We start from the raw sequence: 16892 nt of genomic DNA, 5'->3' as shown, positions 1-16892 counted from the left end.
TTGCAGCTGCTAGCTATAAAAAAAGGAACACGGCAGCACACTGAACGTCATCTTTCGTCTTGTCAGCACTGGGGGACCACAAAGTCCACTGGGGACAGCTGACTTTAGGAGTAGGCAACTGGGAAGCAAAAGAGGAATTGGTAGTTCCTGCACTGAGGTGAGGAGTCACCTGGTGTTAACAGCTTTTTTTTCAATAAATCTCCCAAGCACCAGCAGCAGACCAGTGACTGCAAACATGATGAACTGGCAGAATAACAATTGTATACATCACAAATGCATCCTCCTGGCCTGCCCCGTGCACCGTCAGTTGGGGCAATGCTCACAGACATCAAAGCAGAGTCAGCCTGTTACATACTATTTTCTCCAAATTACGAAAAGCCTTCATAGCAGCTTAGTGCTACACACCTATGCGGCTGGCTATAACCACTGTCTAAAGCAACTCTGGATAATTATCGGTGCTCATGCACTCAAAGCTCAAAGAAAATAATGTTTTACACTAAATTACTTTTATAAAAGTAACATAGATATTACATCAAACCCCATCATATCCATCTGTTTAAGATTCACCTTTTGTTTCTTCTCTGTAACAATTCAATTGATTTTTAAAAAATCCAAGTGTTTCTCAAAACATACTCCAAGTAAAATACAGCTAGCACTGAAAGCATTTGAGCTGAAGTGTTTCTACCACCCCTTCAGTGACCTCAGCTAGTTTATATTAAGCCCCTTCCCCACATCAGCACTTCATTTCTATTTCCCATCACCAAACAAGTTTGGCTTTTCTCTCCCATGCTTACAGGCTTTGACACCTCCATGTTGTTGCTTAAAGCTGTGCACAGAACTTGGCTCTAATGGACTGAAGGGAGCACAGCAAATATTCTCTCCAAATTTACACAATTAACTCCCCGCTCCAAACATCCAGGTCACAGTTACCCTCTACATATAGATCAGCTAAAAGCTTTCATAATGAGAGCCCCAGCTGAAGACACTTCATGTCCACTTCAGCTGAGGACAATTTTTAAGGGGTGGTTTTTTTACTGTCTAGTCACATGGGACATTTTGCAGAGATTCTGTTTATACAGAGGTAGCCATCAAGTAGTTTATTCTTCCACCCTCATCTTTTATATACAGAGATAAGCACTAAATAAAATAGAAAAGGAAACTTGGCAACTCAAAGTTTGGTCAGACATAATTGACCCATAGGAGATAACTGACTACACAGGTATTACTGCGTTTTATATTGATTAGGTTTGCAATTTAACTGTGTCCTTCCAAGGTCTCCAGTCAGGTGGGATTCACCTCCAAGAGGCAGCATAGCATGAAGCTCTAATCACAGCAACAACAACAAAAAATTTTCCTCCAAGTACTGAGTTCCAGCAAGCCGTAAAGCAGGAATCTACCCTGCAAGAAAGAGATGGCTTTCCCATCAGTTCAGAAAAGAAAAATACATTAGAAAGCTTCTGGTCTCAGACTTACCTCCCTCTGCCTATCCCCACTGCTGCTTAAGAGAACAAACTCAAATCCTCAAGTATCTTCTGTGTGCCTTAATTGAGAAACTGGGATGATGAGCTATTTTATTAGAGTTCTTTGTCCTGTCATGCAATGAAGGATTAGCCTTTCCTGACTTGTCCCCAAGATAACAACTAATCCTGATGGCTCCCTAAACTCAACAGACTGCACAGATCCCAATTTCTAACCGAACCACCGCACTTCAAGAAGACAATAATGGGGAAAAAAGCAATACTTCTGTTTGCTGGATTCACAGCTGAAGCTTCCTTAGAGTCTGCACAATGCCATCAAAGTCCCCATTTCAGCAACCCTCAGCTTAGGCATTAGATCAAATCATCCAGCTAACTAAGGACAGATTAACCGTGTGCTCACAAAAACTAGGTCAGTCTCAAACAGTCTCTATGGTCTTGAAAGGCATGCCTGTGTTAGCGCAAATCACACAGTCTTCCTCTTTTAAATGATGGCCAGCAGAAAGTCAGTAAGATCCAAACTCAAGTAACTTTGGTATAACAGAATGCTATATACAAAGTAGTTCTTGACTTTTACAACAAACAAGAAACCGTTACAAACCTGAGTTCAGAAGTCACTAAGAAATGACTTAGTGATGTCCAGTTTTCCCTCTTGAAATATTTAATTATTTTCTGAAGTGAAAGACCTAGGTCAAGACTTGGGTGCAGATCTGAGATCTGTCTCCTATTCCAAACCCTCCTAACCCACATCTTCACAGAATCACAGAATCGTCTAGGCTGGAAAAGACCCTGAAGATCATTCAGTCCAACCATTAACCTAACATTGACAGTTCCCAACTACACTGTCAATGTTAGGTTAATGGTCGGACCTTGGTTTCACAAACCCAAACTGCAGCCTTTACTCTCTCCTTTGACCTCTCTGCCCTCCTCCTCAGCAAACATTGCTACTAAAATTAGACCACGGTGGTCATACCACACTGCCTCCCTCACTGTTGTCTCAGACTCCCTCTCACATCAGACATGTATTTTAGTCTCACACTGAGCCCCATACATCACCGTCCATGCCCAGTTAATGCTCTTCTCTAGTCTTACCTGTCTGTCTTCTGAAAAAATTTTTCATTACCTTCATGAAGCTTGATCTCCATCTGTCCCCAGAACGGATGACTACCAGTTTCCAACTTACTCTGAAGCCAAAAAACATTTCTGAAGTGTTTCAAAGATAAAATTTACTGCTTAAGAAAAGTTCATTTATAAACATCCACCCTAAAACACTGGACATGCTTGTATCCTCACACACACACACATGCAATTTGTATTGTATGTTTCTTGAATGAAGAGTAGCAATGGGCTACACACACAGTGAGGTAAGGTATCTGTTGCTGTTCATGTTCCTACACTCTGACTTCAAAAAAAGTACAAGCTCTGAAGCCAGGACAACACACATGTATCCAAACATCACAGTCCAGCCTCGCTGCCCTGCACAGACCACAGTGAACCGAGTGCTTCAGAACACCCTGCCAAAAGCACCCCCTCCCAGACCCCATCCTGCCCTGCTCCGAGATGCACAGCTCTTGCTGCTGAAGTCACTACGCACAATACGTTAGCCAACTACAAACAGGATGGATCTCCTTTTTCAATGAGGAAGGAAGGTTCTTTCTCAGAAGATCAAGCAAGGGAACTGAAGGTTAGAAGTTAACAGTTGCGTCTGTCCCCAGTTCTTAGCAACTGCTGCAGGACTTTTATCTTTTTTTGACTTCTGCCTATCTTACAGAAAACCATAAACTTCAGTTTTGCCCGTGGGAGAGTCCATTCCAGAAATGGTATGTTCTGGCACTGCCAATGTACTTGGCAAATATAATGTGCACTTTAAGGACTTTCCTAACTTCAGCAAATTTCAGAGTAGCAATTATCTTCAATTACTGCAGATGAAAGACCACACAAAATGTTAATTCAAATCCCCCTTCTCCCAGAAACCCCCCACTATCCCTAGTCACCACTGCCCTACTTTCCCTCACTGATGCCCAAAAGGTTGGACATAGTCTTCCTTGATGCTCACGTTTCCTGATGTGATTGCTCCCTTTGTCATAGCTTCTTTTCCATGTATATTAATAAAAACTCTTGTCTCACTTCAGGACATTTAAGAATACTTGTTGCTAGTTTGGAGGAAAGCAGTGCCCCCTCCTCAGACACACTTGATATTTCTTAGCTAGTTTCTCCCACCACCTCAATTAGAACAGACAGACAGAAAGAATGCACAAACAAAAAACTGACAAAACATCTGTGCATTTGCACCAGTAGTTAAGTAGCATAATCTGTTCTGTTGGATCCAGCTGTTTCTATTGCATTGTAGGAAACAAAGCAGATAGTATCACCTGAAAGCAGTGTGTCAAAAGGGTTTTATTACTGAAGAAATTAAAGAGATAGAAATCAGCATTGCCTTAATTTCTAGCAGTTACAAAGAGCTTTAATAAAGTTACCAGCACTCTTAAGGTGAGGATATTAAACACAAATTAGAACAATACTCAGCTGCAGCTACAAATCAAGGCTGAAACAACACTAAGCTGCAGAGCAGTGGCTTTGTAATTCAGATGCATTTAAAGGAAACATTAGACTCAAAATGAAAACTGAGATCAACAACACATTGGGATTGTTTAAATCACAAATGAGATGGTTTGTCATCAAAACTGAAACCTGTTCTCAGGCTGTACAGCCAAGACCATGCATGGAACCACATGGCAGTGCATGAGAAAACAAAACTAGCATGTCTCTGTGACCCACACAAAGCAAACTAGAAGAACTACAGGTGGGAAAAAAATGAGAGAAGGAAGGAGACTCAAATGTAAGCTTTTTCTGAGAAAAACACCCCTAAGTGTGCCAGAAGTCCAAAATACCAATGTTCACTAGAAATGCAGAATCACTTCCTAGCAAGATCAGAACAAGACTTCTGTCCTCTTCAAGAGGAAGGACTGCGCTCTATAAACTGTCAAGCTCCTATCTGTAATCTTCAGAGATTTCACTGCTCCATTCTTTTCATTATTTTTTTCTTCTAGTTTACTGCTTTGGCTGCTCCACCTTTGTTCTTGGTTTTGTTTTTACAACGATGATAATTCTTGCCTTAAAACCTTACATTTTAGGAGGTATGTTTCATTTGTGACTCACTCGACCTGTGCCAAGTAAGGCAACAGCTACAAGCCTGGTCACAGGAGCCCAAAATCCATCATGGGCTACAAACTTCTCCTGAAGCAGCAGCCTGGGTGTGTCAGACAAAGCTCCCCAGAGCCCACTGAGCTTCAGTTCTCCTCAAGCTCGCACATATTGTTACTGCCTCTTTTTTGGGATAAGATGAAACAGGAAGTCCAAAGAATCATGGTGTCAATTCTTTTACTGTATTTGCTGAAAAGCTCCTGATGGCAGGAAGAGCGTGAACAAATCTTTACAAGTCTTGAAACGGGCAATAACCAGTGCCACTAATGAAGTGGTCTAAGAGGCACCACAGAGAGCAACAAAGTGACAGAAACACAGGAAGGGGGGAAAAAAAAGGGTTTTGAAACAGACTGCTGTGAGCAGAAAAACACCCACAGAGCTGGGCCTGGAGACACATTTGGGCACACCACCAGAGCCAAAGACAAGGAAGATGAGCAGCACAGTAAAGACATTGTGGGATCCTAAAAATCAGAGAAAGGGGTCAGTGACAGTCATGGAGACGAGTAAAACGACTCTGGGCATAGAGCCCACCGTGAGAACAGTGCAGGGAAAAAAAACACCCGCGCTGAGGTCCGGCAGGGCATTCCATGTCTGAGATGCTAAGAAGGAAAACCAAAGAGCTGGAGGGTGACTACAAAGACCTGAGCTTTTCGTTTGTGTTGCTACTTGAGACTCCTGAGAATAGGAAGTGCAGGAAGTGAAGAACTTTGAGGTTTGGGTTCTCTGAGATCCAAACGTCGTTTTGTTTGCTAAGCCTCGCGCTATTGCTTTTTCCCTCTTAATGGGAATTGTGAAGAATGTGGTAGCTGTGTCCCAGCAGAGCAGGCACAGATAAGCTTTTTGCTCCATCAGAAGCTCACTGAAATACAATGCTTTGCAATCCACTTACAGTGGCCTGTTACTAGATGTTCATGAACATACAAGACATGGAAAATGTCAGTTTTACACCAAACTTTCCTACCACAGCTGTTATGACAGCTGTGTTATTTCACACAGCTATTGCTTTATCTTAAATAAAATACCAGGCACACTTAATCTAGTTGTCTGGGCAATGAGAGGACCAGATCAAAATAAGGAAAAGATTACAGGTTTTTAAACTGAAAAGTCTCAACTAAATGAGAGCAGACCTGTTCCTTGCAGAAGGAGCATGCCTATGTCACTGAAACAATTCCCTCTCTCCAAAACAGCTGAGCCTTAACATCTCACACTCACAGGTTACTTCTGAACATCTTACAGTTTATACACTTCACACAAACGAATTTTAAGTAATTCATGGCACTTTGGAGAATCCAGCACTACAGATAATTTGACAGAAGCTGATCAAATAACACTTATTTTGAGAAAAGCCCCATCTAATTATGTCAGATAGCATTTCTAATGCAGCTGTGTGCTACTGTTAGTTATTTCAAGCCAAAATTTGATCATACTGAATTTAGGAGGTCTAGCCAAAATTTGATCATACTGAATTGAGGAGGTCTCTGCCAGTTTCAGTAGGACCAAAACACTGACCTTCAGTAAGCTATCAAGTGCACACTCTACAGACATTCACACCAGAAGTTATTTCAACTCAGAATGTCTAGAGTAAAATTTTATGCTGCTAAAAGCTGTGGAAAAAGTTACTGACTCCTTATGAACAGCTAACCATGATGCTGACAATACATAAACTAGTTCCAGGTCTGTAAGCCGGGAACATGGAGAGCTGCTGTTAGTCCAGAAAGTTTTTATGCACACAAGGTATGAATGAATTACTGCAGCTGGAAACTCCTTCCCCTTCCTCATAGGCTTTCCTGTCACTGAACTGTGAAATGAAATGAAACAACAGCTTTTGGGGGCAGACACTCAGTGTCAAAAGTTTAACACAAATCTTTGCCAGTGAAAGAGCAGGTCAGCTGCAGTATCTGTGACCACAGCTACTCCGTCACTCGGGCAGAACCCCCCCTCTCTTTACCACATCTCATAAAAGGACAAAGCAATAGCTGCGTACAAGTCATAAATGTTTGCGTAAAAGATAAACTCTTCACCTTCTCTTCTTCCTCAACTTCTCCCTCATTTCTAAGACAGACCCACCAGCATTTTCCCTGGTACTAGAGAGGAGGAACTGCAGCTCAAGCCCAGCAGGTGTTTTCAATCAGACAGTCTGTAAACACCCAGGACTCACTTCAAAGAGCCCAGCAGCCCGGGGTGGAGAAGCCCCCCTCACCCCTGGGAGGAGCCACCAGCCTCCAGCATCCAGCAGGAACAGCAGCAGGAAACTCCGCCACAAGCAGGCTGGGGACTCACTCGGTTTTTTTCCCCCACATTCACAGCCACATCACTGTGGGCAGACCCTGAGTTTCGGTGTAAGAGTGGTGGCTTGTGTCTGCTGACGTCAAGGAGCTGCTGAGCAGGAGCCGTCTGCAGGATGGGGCTGCCAGCAAATCCCCTGAGCAGCAGCAGACTTGGGCTGCAGGCAGGCTGGGAGGCAGCTCAGCATCCAGGGTAACAGTGCCAGCCACCATGAGACATCTCTGCCATGGCTGTAGTTTGGCAAAAAACTGTCACTGTCAGGGCAAGTATGTATCAACCTTGCACGTTTCAACTGCAGTAAGAAACATGGTAATTGTATCATCTATCTTCCACACCAACACCATGACATACCAGCTGAAGAAGATAAGAGGTTTGGACAGTCAAGACTGCAGGGACCCATGGTCATTTTAATTTAAGCTTATTTCCCTTCTGTCTAAATGAACATATCTGTTATGAATGATGAATGTTTCTCCTCCCACACCAATGTGCCTAATGTCAGGCTCCATTTCCCTCCTTACTGTTGCTTTTCCATATTTGCATAAGTCTTTCCCAGGGTGACACTTGTAGGAAGCAAAGAATGTGGTCACTACAGCTGGATGGTCAAGTTGCAAAGGGAAGCAAGCTCTGGAGGAACGGCTGTGTGGCCGTACAACAGCAATCTCCTGCTGCTAGCCTCTCCCACCCTCTCCTCTACCTCCCCCAAATCACACACCTCATTCTCCACATCCTCGTCCTTACCTCGTAGGACCACACACACTGCACTCCCGCAAACCTCCGTACACATCTTCCCACTTCCACATCCTCATGGGTGGTGTACATCTCTCGCAGGCACTCGCCAATGTGGGGCACCATTCTCCGCAGGACTTCCCGGCTCATGATCACTCCTGGTCCCCCCATGCAGAAGTTCTCGCCCGGTTCCAGCGCCAGCTTCCCCATCTCCTCCGTGGTGCCGAGGCCAGTCTGCCCAAGAAAGAGGGGCTCGCTGCTGTTCAAACTCCTGAGGAAGTTCTCCAGTTTGTCCCCTTTGATGTAAACGTCATCATCAGCTCTCATAAACCATTCGTATTTGTCCAAGTAGTGGTCATGCATGTATTTGAGCATCATGAAAGATTTCTTCTGGGGTGGATAAGAGTCATCTACACCTGGAAGCGGCACAATGGGGATGGGAATAGAGGTGTCTGAACCCTCGCTGGAGAAGAATTCAACCTTGCCAGGAATGGTTTTGGACCAAGTTCTAGATTGAAAGAGACAATAAAGACCAATTAAGTATGCAAGCCAAGGCAGGCAGAGCACTATCAGAGACCACTCAAAGGGACTACACCTCATCTGCTTTACAAATTTTCTCTTTAAATGCCTCGAAAGCATGACTTTTTTCCCACACAAATGAGGATGATATTCACATGGCACACTGAGCAACTGGTACAACACACAAAAAAATTCTGATAAGCATCTGAATATTATTTTATATCTCTGATAGAAAAATAATTCAATAATATTAGTTCACTAGTGGCAGGCAGGATTTCTTAAGCACACTCAATATTGGTCTAACAGCTATTGGTCATAAGATAGAGTGTGAAGACAGACAGAGCCAAGATGGACAAACAATTCACGTACTACTGGATTTAATGTCTGCAGAGTTTCCCTGCAAGTTATTCAGCACCATATCCACCTTCCATTCCCTTTAAGCCCCTCAAAAGCTCAAATGTTCGTTCAGAAGTACTGACTTCCAGAGAGTAAACAGGTGTAAATTTCACATGAACTTGTGAAGAATCGGTGTCCTGTGGGAAACCAACCAAACAGCAACTCCTCCAGATGCTATGTGGAGAAGAAGCATGTAGGGGTTTGACAGAAGAAAAATGCTTCTGCCTGTTTGCGGCAGCCGAAGAAGCACAGAGTATGGTAGCAACAGTAACCTCAAGCGGCTCTGCCCATACCAGCAAAAGACTAGTGAAAAATAGTCCTAAAAGATGCCAGCAAAACGTAACGCCAACAGTCGACCTGGGGCAACCAACACCCACACCTCCAGCAGCTTTCTGCACACTTCAGACCAGATTGTAGTAAGAGAGGAACATCACAAAAGAGGAGCCTTTCCCGTGCAAAACAGCAGGCATCTGCTCCACACCTTCCATGCTCCTATCTCTCTGCCAAATCCAACCTATCTGTGTGGGCAAACTGGGTCACTTACATTGCAGGATGATTCCTCAAGGCAGACTGCAGAACACTTAGCCTCCTCCATGGAGGATTGTCAATCATGTAGCTGTTACAGCCTTGCCTTAAAAATTATGAATTTTAAGGTTACAGTACCATTTTCTCAAATTCTACCTGGGAAAAAGCAAAGTTCATGTATCCCTCACAGACTCACAGAAAACGATTTTCATTGATAAACCAACAGGTTTTGCCACTTTTTATATAGGGGGAGAATATTTCCTTATTATGTTTGGTGACTATGCTCAAAATATAACCTATATTCAAAGTTGAATGTGAAAACACTCTCAAGGTTAAGGACACAGTGTTCCCTCAATGCCACACTCACAATGCCTCTCAACACTGGTTTCTTGCCAAAAGCAGAGCAGATTTTGGGCAGTACAGACCATCTGAAACTTGAAATCTCCAGAATTAGCTACCATACAAAGTCTGAAATGTAAAAATATCTCAGAAAAATGATTCCTTAAGTTCCACTGGGAAATGCAAAAGTATTTAATTAGTACTAAACATCAACACCTTAACAGTTACACACTAATTCAGCTTTGTGTAATGAATATCACCCAATTACTTTAAAAGCTCTGTCTTCTGGATTTCTTACTACCATGGGTAGTGTTTCATAGAAGAAGTTTAGATCCCAGCTTCCTAGAAGAGCACAGAGTAAAGCCAATGGAAATGTTCCTGTTGACTTCACAACAGAGGCGATGAGGCCTTTAACCATCAGTGATGCAATTAATAATGCACAGTACTAGTTAGAAAGTCACATCCTGTGAAAGCATTGAAAACTGCCTGTTTTTTAAGTAAGATGTGCTCATATCTTGAACTTCCACTAACTATTAAGGAAGCTCCAATGTTTATTTTCTGACACACACAGTCCACAATCAAATCATCTGGTCTTGAATGAAAAGACTACAACGGTCCATTGCTCTTCCCCTAACAACTCCCAACCTAAGTTTAAAAGACTTCTTCATGAAAGGTACTTGATGCATTCAAATTTTAATCTCATAGAAAGAAAAGGCCGAAGAAGATACTGAGAAATGCAGCTCATCTCATCCACTGTGACCAGTTCCCAATGCAGCTTCAGGTGCACCAGGACACTTTCCAGACAATCAGCAGGTGAAGTTATAAGCTAAAGTCTTACGGCAATTTCTGCTTTACACCACCACCCCCCTTCTGTTTGTTCCTGGTTTAAATTTACTCCTTGTTCTCCAACCAGGTGCATTCACCTCAGGACCCTCCTAAATATTGTCAAGAGAAGAATTCCCATTCAGTGGAGAGGAAACAATGCATGTATATCCATAAACTCTGGCACTTTGGTTCCCAGTTCTCGTACTGCATTAAACCCCTTTATTCAAAGCCAGTTTGACACCATCTTTACATGGATGTGCCACATTTACCTCTGTTTTTGTATGAAACTTAAATCAGAGACAGATTCCTGCATACATGGGGCACACAACACAGACAGAAGGACCATGCCCTAACACTAACCACACCCCAAAGATCAGTGTGCGACTTTGGTCGACACCACAATGTTACTTCAGCCTTGGGATCTCACATCAACCATGCCCCAGCACAGCTTGACTAAGCCTTTGTTCACTTCCTGCAGCAACACATTTTCTAGGATGAGACAACTCACCACGTTATTTGTGACTGTGGCTTTGCGAACTCAGACAGACAAAATATGCTCCCACATCGAAAAATTGCCTGAGTGTCTGTATCAACGCAAGCACTGCTCGACAGTGGCTGAAACAATGGGAGTCACCATGTGCTGCTCCTTATGTCTAAGCCACAGATCGCTGCAGTCCTTCTTTGGGGAGAGAATACAGAAGAACAGTTTGCTCAGGAAACACATCATTGCACTCAGCCAAAAACGCCAAACGACAGATTGTAAAATGAACTGTAAGTACATTTTTCTGACCCCAGCTATCAGCAGAACTAAGGACTGGTAAATGCAGGGATGAATTCCGATCAAAGCTACTTTTAACTTTTTATCTGACATTGAAAAGAATCAGACCTGGCTCAGTCACAAGTGATTCTGCAGAATAGTGCGTTAACAGCTCTGTTTCTCAGCTGTCCTCCCACCTCCGGTCCAGTTTACCGTGTCTGCTCTCAGATTATGGGCAGCAACCTGATCCCTTCTGCTCCTTAGGCATAGAGCTCTTGTCTCAACACCTTCCTAGTTCTGTGGCATCACCAGCACCCACTCCCACTGGCTGACATTGCTTCCCTGGTCAAGAGTGCATCTGAAAATGAACTGTATGTTTGATAATAAAAACAAGCGAAAATATTTTTAGTGAAACGATGCCCTCCTTGCCCCCACAAGGGCTCCTCGTCACCCTCAACTGTTTGAAGGAAATGTGGTCACATTTCTGCCACCAGACTCCTGTATCGACACCTGCAGAGCCCACCTCCACCGCAGTGATCACTGGCGGCCTCAGCCAGCTTCAGACCACTTCCACTCTGTCCAGTAAGAAATATCGGGTTCTGAGTGCAACTGATACGCATACTGAACTGGTCATTTAAAAACCCAGTAACTGAACTGCTCTGACAGATCCCAGCCTTATCTCCTCCATGTAATCTGAATCTGCTCGTTAAACAGGAGGATGTGCATGAATCAGGACAGCAAGGCTCTCTATTACCTTCCCCAAGGGGCAGCACTGAAAACATGCACAACAGTGTGTGACCTGGTTTCTCTCAATTCATGGGGCACGTAACTCCAACAAACTAGAAGCTGGCATTGACAAGGTAATCAAAGTGCAATTTAAACAAACACAAACACAGAAAAATTCGGTAATGCTTTCTTAGTAGAAGCTTCTTTGTAGAGGACATTAGGACTGCTCCAGTATTTGGTGGCTACCAACTCAATTTTTGCATCCCTTAACTGGTTTTGCACACTGGATATCTTAGGTGTACCATACTCTGAGCAAGTCACATGCAAACTGGGTGCAAAGATTTTGTCACAGTTGATGCAAGTATTCATGCAATATAGAAAATAGTGTGCACAAAGCAAGCATTAAAAAAACCCAGTATCTTCTAAAATGTGACCACTGCTATAGTCACCTACTGTTGTCATAAAGTCATTTCTTCCTTTAAAAAGAAGTGTAAAAAAGCATAGCTTGGAACAGAAGCACAGATCTAGAATGTTTTCTCTCCAGTTTTCAGTGTTTATTATTTATTTGTATTACCTTGCTTTGTTATCAGCTCTGCAGACTCAGCAGAAGCATAGTCAGCGGGGTTATGCAGACAGTGCTCCTTTTGTAGAGACCCAAACTGGAGACGATTACAAAAAAACGTATTTGGTTTTTGTCTGCAGCTTGGGAAACTCCCTTAGAGGAGATCAGAGAAACCATTTAAAGTTTTCAGAAATAGTCATCTCATATAATTATGCTGAAGAAAATCGTAATTTGCAAAGAACTCTGCAATGGGCCTAGAAGACTGATTTCCCGAATACATTGTTCAGCTAAACTTCATGTTGAATTAGGGCTAGTTTTGCATAACTGTTCTTCAAGGTCCTATTTTTCCAGCAGTGCTTGCTACAGGGGAAGCAATGAACCACAGGAGAACTAAGCACGGAAACCAGCACACTGCTCCTGCCATGGTACTGCAGATGACCATCCCGGGAGGACAGAAAAACCAGCTTTTTTTTTTAAATTTCCAGATAGGTTTAAAATAACTTGTCAGTTAAGATGTGCATTACAGAAATCAGATTTTGGAGGAGAACTCCTTTCAAATTTTTGCAGGACAGCTTGGTATCTAGCTTTAACGGAGAAGCCAAGCAGCTTCCCCAGCTCCTTAGAGTCCTTTGAATTAAACTCCTCCAATTTAAAGTGATGACAGTTTTCTGTCCATGGATATCCATCCACATTTCTTGTGGAAAGAGGGACAGAAATGGATCCATAGGCACAGATAGATACTCAGGGGGTCAGATTAAGATGAAGGCCCAATTGCCCCAGAGGTTTGGGACATGGTTATTTTGGGGTATATAGGTGATTTCACTTCTCCTTATCCCCCATGCAAAGCCACTTGCTCTCACTGTATTTGTTTTATAGTGTTCCATAAGCATCCTTGCAAATTTTAGATAACTGCTTACTGCTCGGAAAGCCCAAGTACATCATACTCCTGCTATAGGACACCAAGTTCTCACTACTGCAATACTGAAGTATGATCAATACATTAAGAAAAGCATGTATCAGCTACCATGATGCTCAAAGTCACTTCACACAACCTCCTCCTAAGAAGCAAGAGTGTATACTCCACAGTCCATTGTATTCCCTCACTAGCAACCAGAAAGGACCAAAACCAAATACCACCCAACAGCCTCAACCTAGGCTCTGAATTTAAAGAAGCACAAAAATGTGGTTTGTATTACACTTATGCAGCAGCTAGTACAGGCTTAGACAGATAATACAAACTCCTTTAGACCCCAAATCCTTCTGGCTGCCTTACACTTAAGGTTTTCCAAGCACTCAGGTATTTAGATTCCAGTGCAGTCTGTTTCCTATAAGCAACCACGAACAGTTGTGGCAGCATGTTTGAAACAGCCTGCCGAAGGGCACCCTTCAGCTGCAGGAGCAGGACGGCTTAGCGAGCCTAGGAATGCAAAACAGCACCTTGCAGGGTCCTCGTGCGTGTGGCCTCGTGGCACTTCAAGGTGCCGTGGGAACTGTCCCAAAACTGAGAAGAACTGTGGCTGTATTCCCTCAGAGATACTGCCGAAGGCCAACCTCTGACATCTTGCCATTAACTGCATTCACACTAGTCTCTTGCCACGTTTCCCAGGAAATGTAGTTGCTATGCAAAAAAAAAAAAAAAAAAAAAAAAAAAAAAAAAAAAAAAAAAAAAAAAAAGCTCAACTGCCTGATATTTCTGTTCCTGCGACAGCAGACTTAAATCTTCTGGGAGACTGCTTAGAGTGCTTATTCCCATCCTGTCCTTCCTGAAGCTCTTCTAGGACAACTCCCCTCAACTGCAAAACCATTAGCACATATTGTTGCACTTTCCCTGAACCCCTGCCATACCTTAACTCCTTCCTGCACGGCTCTTTTCCTGACTACTTCTCGTCCTTTGATGTGACACCGCAGTTTCTGCTGCTGCATTTCACTGGCCTCCTGGAAGGGAAGCTCTGCTAACCTGGCTGTCAGATGCAGCTACAAATCCGCCCTCCGAAAACCTGGGGATCTAAAGCTTATTCTCTGCCTCGCAGACTACAAAAGCATGACTGTTTCAAAGAGCCGGTGTCTCCTGAAAATCCAGCAGGCCCGTTTTGCCTTGCAGTGGTCATTTTGCTCATGATTGATGTTCAGGAAGTGGATTGCTTCCCCTCTTGTTAGACCCTATCTGGATTCACAGCAGCAAGGATCAGCAAATGCTTTCCGCTCTGGTCCCTTTTAGCTGTGTCTGTAAATAGCCTTTGAGCCACAGCAATTTGGAGGTATTCAGCCTCTGAATCCCTAATTCCTTTCAGCTCTCTGGCTAGCTTGGTATCAAGGCTCTGCACACGCTGCCACCCAGGGAATGCCTTGCTAGCAGCTTCCCATTTCACTGGCTGTGCCAGCGATTCAGCTCACCAGGATGCTTTGTCAATGTAGTAATCCCAGCAATTGTCTGCTTGAGTACTTCATGGCAATCAAAAGCCATTTAAGATTTCAGGTTTGTCTTCCTCTTCCCCCCTCCCTAAAGATGTCTTCCGGTCACCAGCTCACCAACAGAGGTGAGAAAAATGCATTTAGCCCTACCACAACGTTAAGAGGTTGCTTTATTTGTCCCCTCCCAGAGCAGACATCATCTCTAGAGGTTAAACCAAAATAGCGGTATGGTAAAAAGGAATACTCAGATCTCCTGAGGGCTGAAGGAACCCGATTCCATTAGCTGGATTTGTTAAGTTGCATCTTTAGGCATTTTTTTGTGTGAGCAGATGTTGCAGATCTGGTTCTGTAAACCCAGCTCTCCCACAGCACAGGACTGTTCAGCAAGCACGGGCAAAGACAGGGACAAGAATCCTTCCAACACCAGCAAAGTGAAATGCTCCACAACTAACACCCACCTCTGAACAATACTGTGATAAATTTCCCTTTCTTGAACTCCTGACACAAAATCCGATGGATGCTAGACAAACTATTCTGCCATAAAACCTGTTACATGATGTCCCAACATGACTACAGCCTTTCTGTATGTAAATGTAAATTACACGGCTCATGAGATTTGCAATCCAAAATGCTCCATCCCACATGGTGAAGAAGAATATGTAACCCTGGAGAAACAGATTCTTTCACCCATTTCAAAGCATCAATCACACACTCCCTGCAACTTAATTACAGATCTACTGCTGAAAGAAGGAATTAAGTTTCCATTAAAACCATCGCTGGTGGACAATATGCTTCAAATTGCCCAAATTAAGCAATTTTACTGCATTTGATGCTGATACAAAGAGAGCTACTCTTTCCTGAAACCAGAGCTGAGCATGGGGAGGAGGAGATGCTCCATCATACACGTTTTGCCATCCTGTACTTACTGGCCAATAGGGCCAAGTACTTTTCAGCCTGAGCAGGCAGGAGATGGGGAAGGGTTTGTTCTAGTACAAGACTAAAGGGGATGTTTTGTTAGAGAAAGATCCGCCCCAGAGCTCCTGGCTGCTCCTCTGACGGCACTGGCTGTGCAGCGCTCAATCGGAGCCGGGGTATACCCGAGCTGACATTTTAGCTCTTAACTCTTTCAGATTTCCCAAGCAGGCTTCTCACACAGCCTCCCAGCACTGCCTGCTGGTGCAAAGGCCAGAGCAGTAAGCATATTTCAGCAGAGCAGAGCGTTTCTCCAAAGCCACAGACACGTCTCTCACAGAAGAGATGATTATTCGGATGCTGCCAAGGCTTTGGACAGGAGTCCCGTTAGCACGCGGCGCTCGCAGCAATACCCAGCTACAGCTGGAAACCACTCCGCAGGCTATGCGGTGCAAGCACACAGACTGCCCCTGCTCCAAAAATAGGTGTGCTCAGGTAATAAACACACGGCTCTGGGACTCTGGCTCATGAACTTGCTTCGCCAGCCCGAAGCTCGGACCGATTTGTCCAAAGTGACTTTCCCCATTCGAGCCGTTTTGCTACCTGGTCCAGCCTCAGCCACAGCTGTGGCGAGCGGAGGTTGATTTTATTCTTTGTTCCCAGATGCATTTTCTGAGTCTCATTCCTAAGCACATGCTCTCAGCTTGGCGCAGTGGCCTTTTTCTTCCCTATCCAGAGGGTTACAGCGGTCTCCAAACTTTATGATTATGATGACGATTATCAGGCTGCCGGCTCTCCTCAGAAGCAGCGGCCAAGGGCTGCACCAGCGTGACACGGCCATGCCCAAGGTGGAAGCGCTGAGGGAAGCACTCTGACGACCGCATCTCCCCCCGTGAGCGGCGGCAGGTGCCCCCTCGCTACGGAGGAGCTGCCTGACCCTCAGGCAAGGCTCCCCCACCCCTATCCATCTGCCAGGCACCGGCTCAACCGGACCGTGCGAGAGCGTCAACGCGACTCACCTCGACCCCTCACGTCTCCACCGAGCTGTCCGGGCAGCGGGGGAGAGCTCGGGGCACCTCTGTTCCCTCACCCCACAGCCCGGCCCGGCCGCCCGGAGAGAGCCCAAGCGGAGCCCGGGCTGGTGCGGGGCCGCCTTCGGCTCGTTCACACCTGCCCCGGGGAAGGGCGAGCGGTCCCCGGGCCAGCGGCGAAAGACGGGCGGGGGGGG

At 44.5% G+C, this 16892-nt stretch overlaps 1 protein-coding gene across 2 annotated transcripts in view; it reads right to left on the bottom strand.

The window, feature by feature from the left end:
- Nucleotides 1–8218, bottom strand: part of CHSY1 (chondroitin sulfate synthase 1) — a 72761-nt gene extending 64543 nt beyond the window's left edge. The window contains exon 1 of one of the 2 annotated variants that reach the window (XM_026856226.1): nt 7704–8218. In XM_026856226.1, the coding sequence (XP_026712027.1) occupies nt 7704–8069 (366 nt within the window). In that variant the 5' untranslated portion in view covers nt 8070–8218. The remainder of the gene's footprint in view (nt 1–7703) is intronic. The other variant, XM_026856225.1, reaches the window with a different exon arrangement.
- Nucleotides 8219–16892: the final 8674 nt, after the last annotated feature.

This window comes from Athene cunicularia (genome assembly GCF_003259725.1).
Source record: "Athene cunicularia isolate RWA chromosome 10 unlocalized genomic scaffold, athCun1 chr10_part1, whole genome shotgun sequence".
In the NCBI taxonomy this organism is placed as follows: Eukaryota; Metazoa; Chordata; class Aves; order Strigiformes; family Strigidae; genus Athene; species Athene cunicularia.
This window is presented reverse-complemented; position numbering and strand designations above follow the sequence as displayed.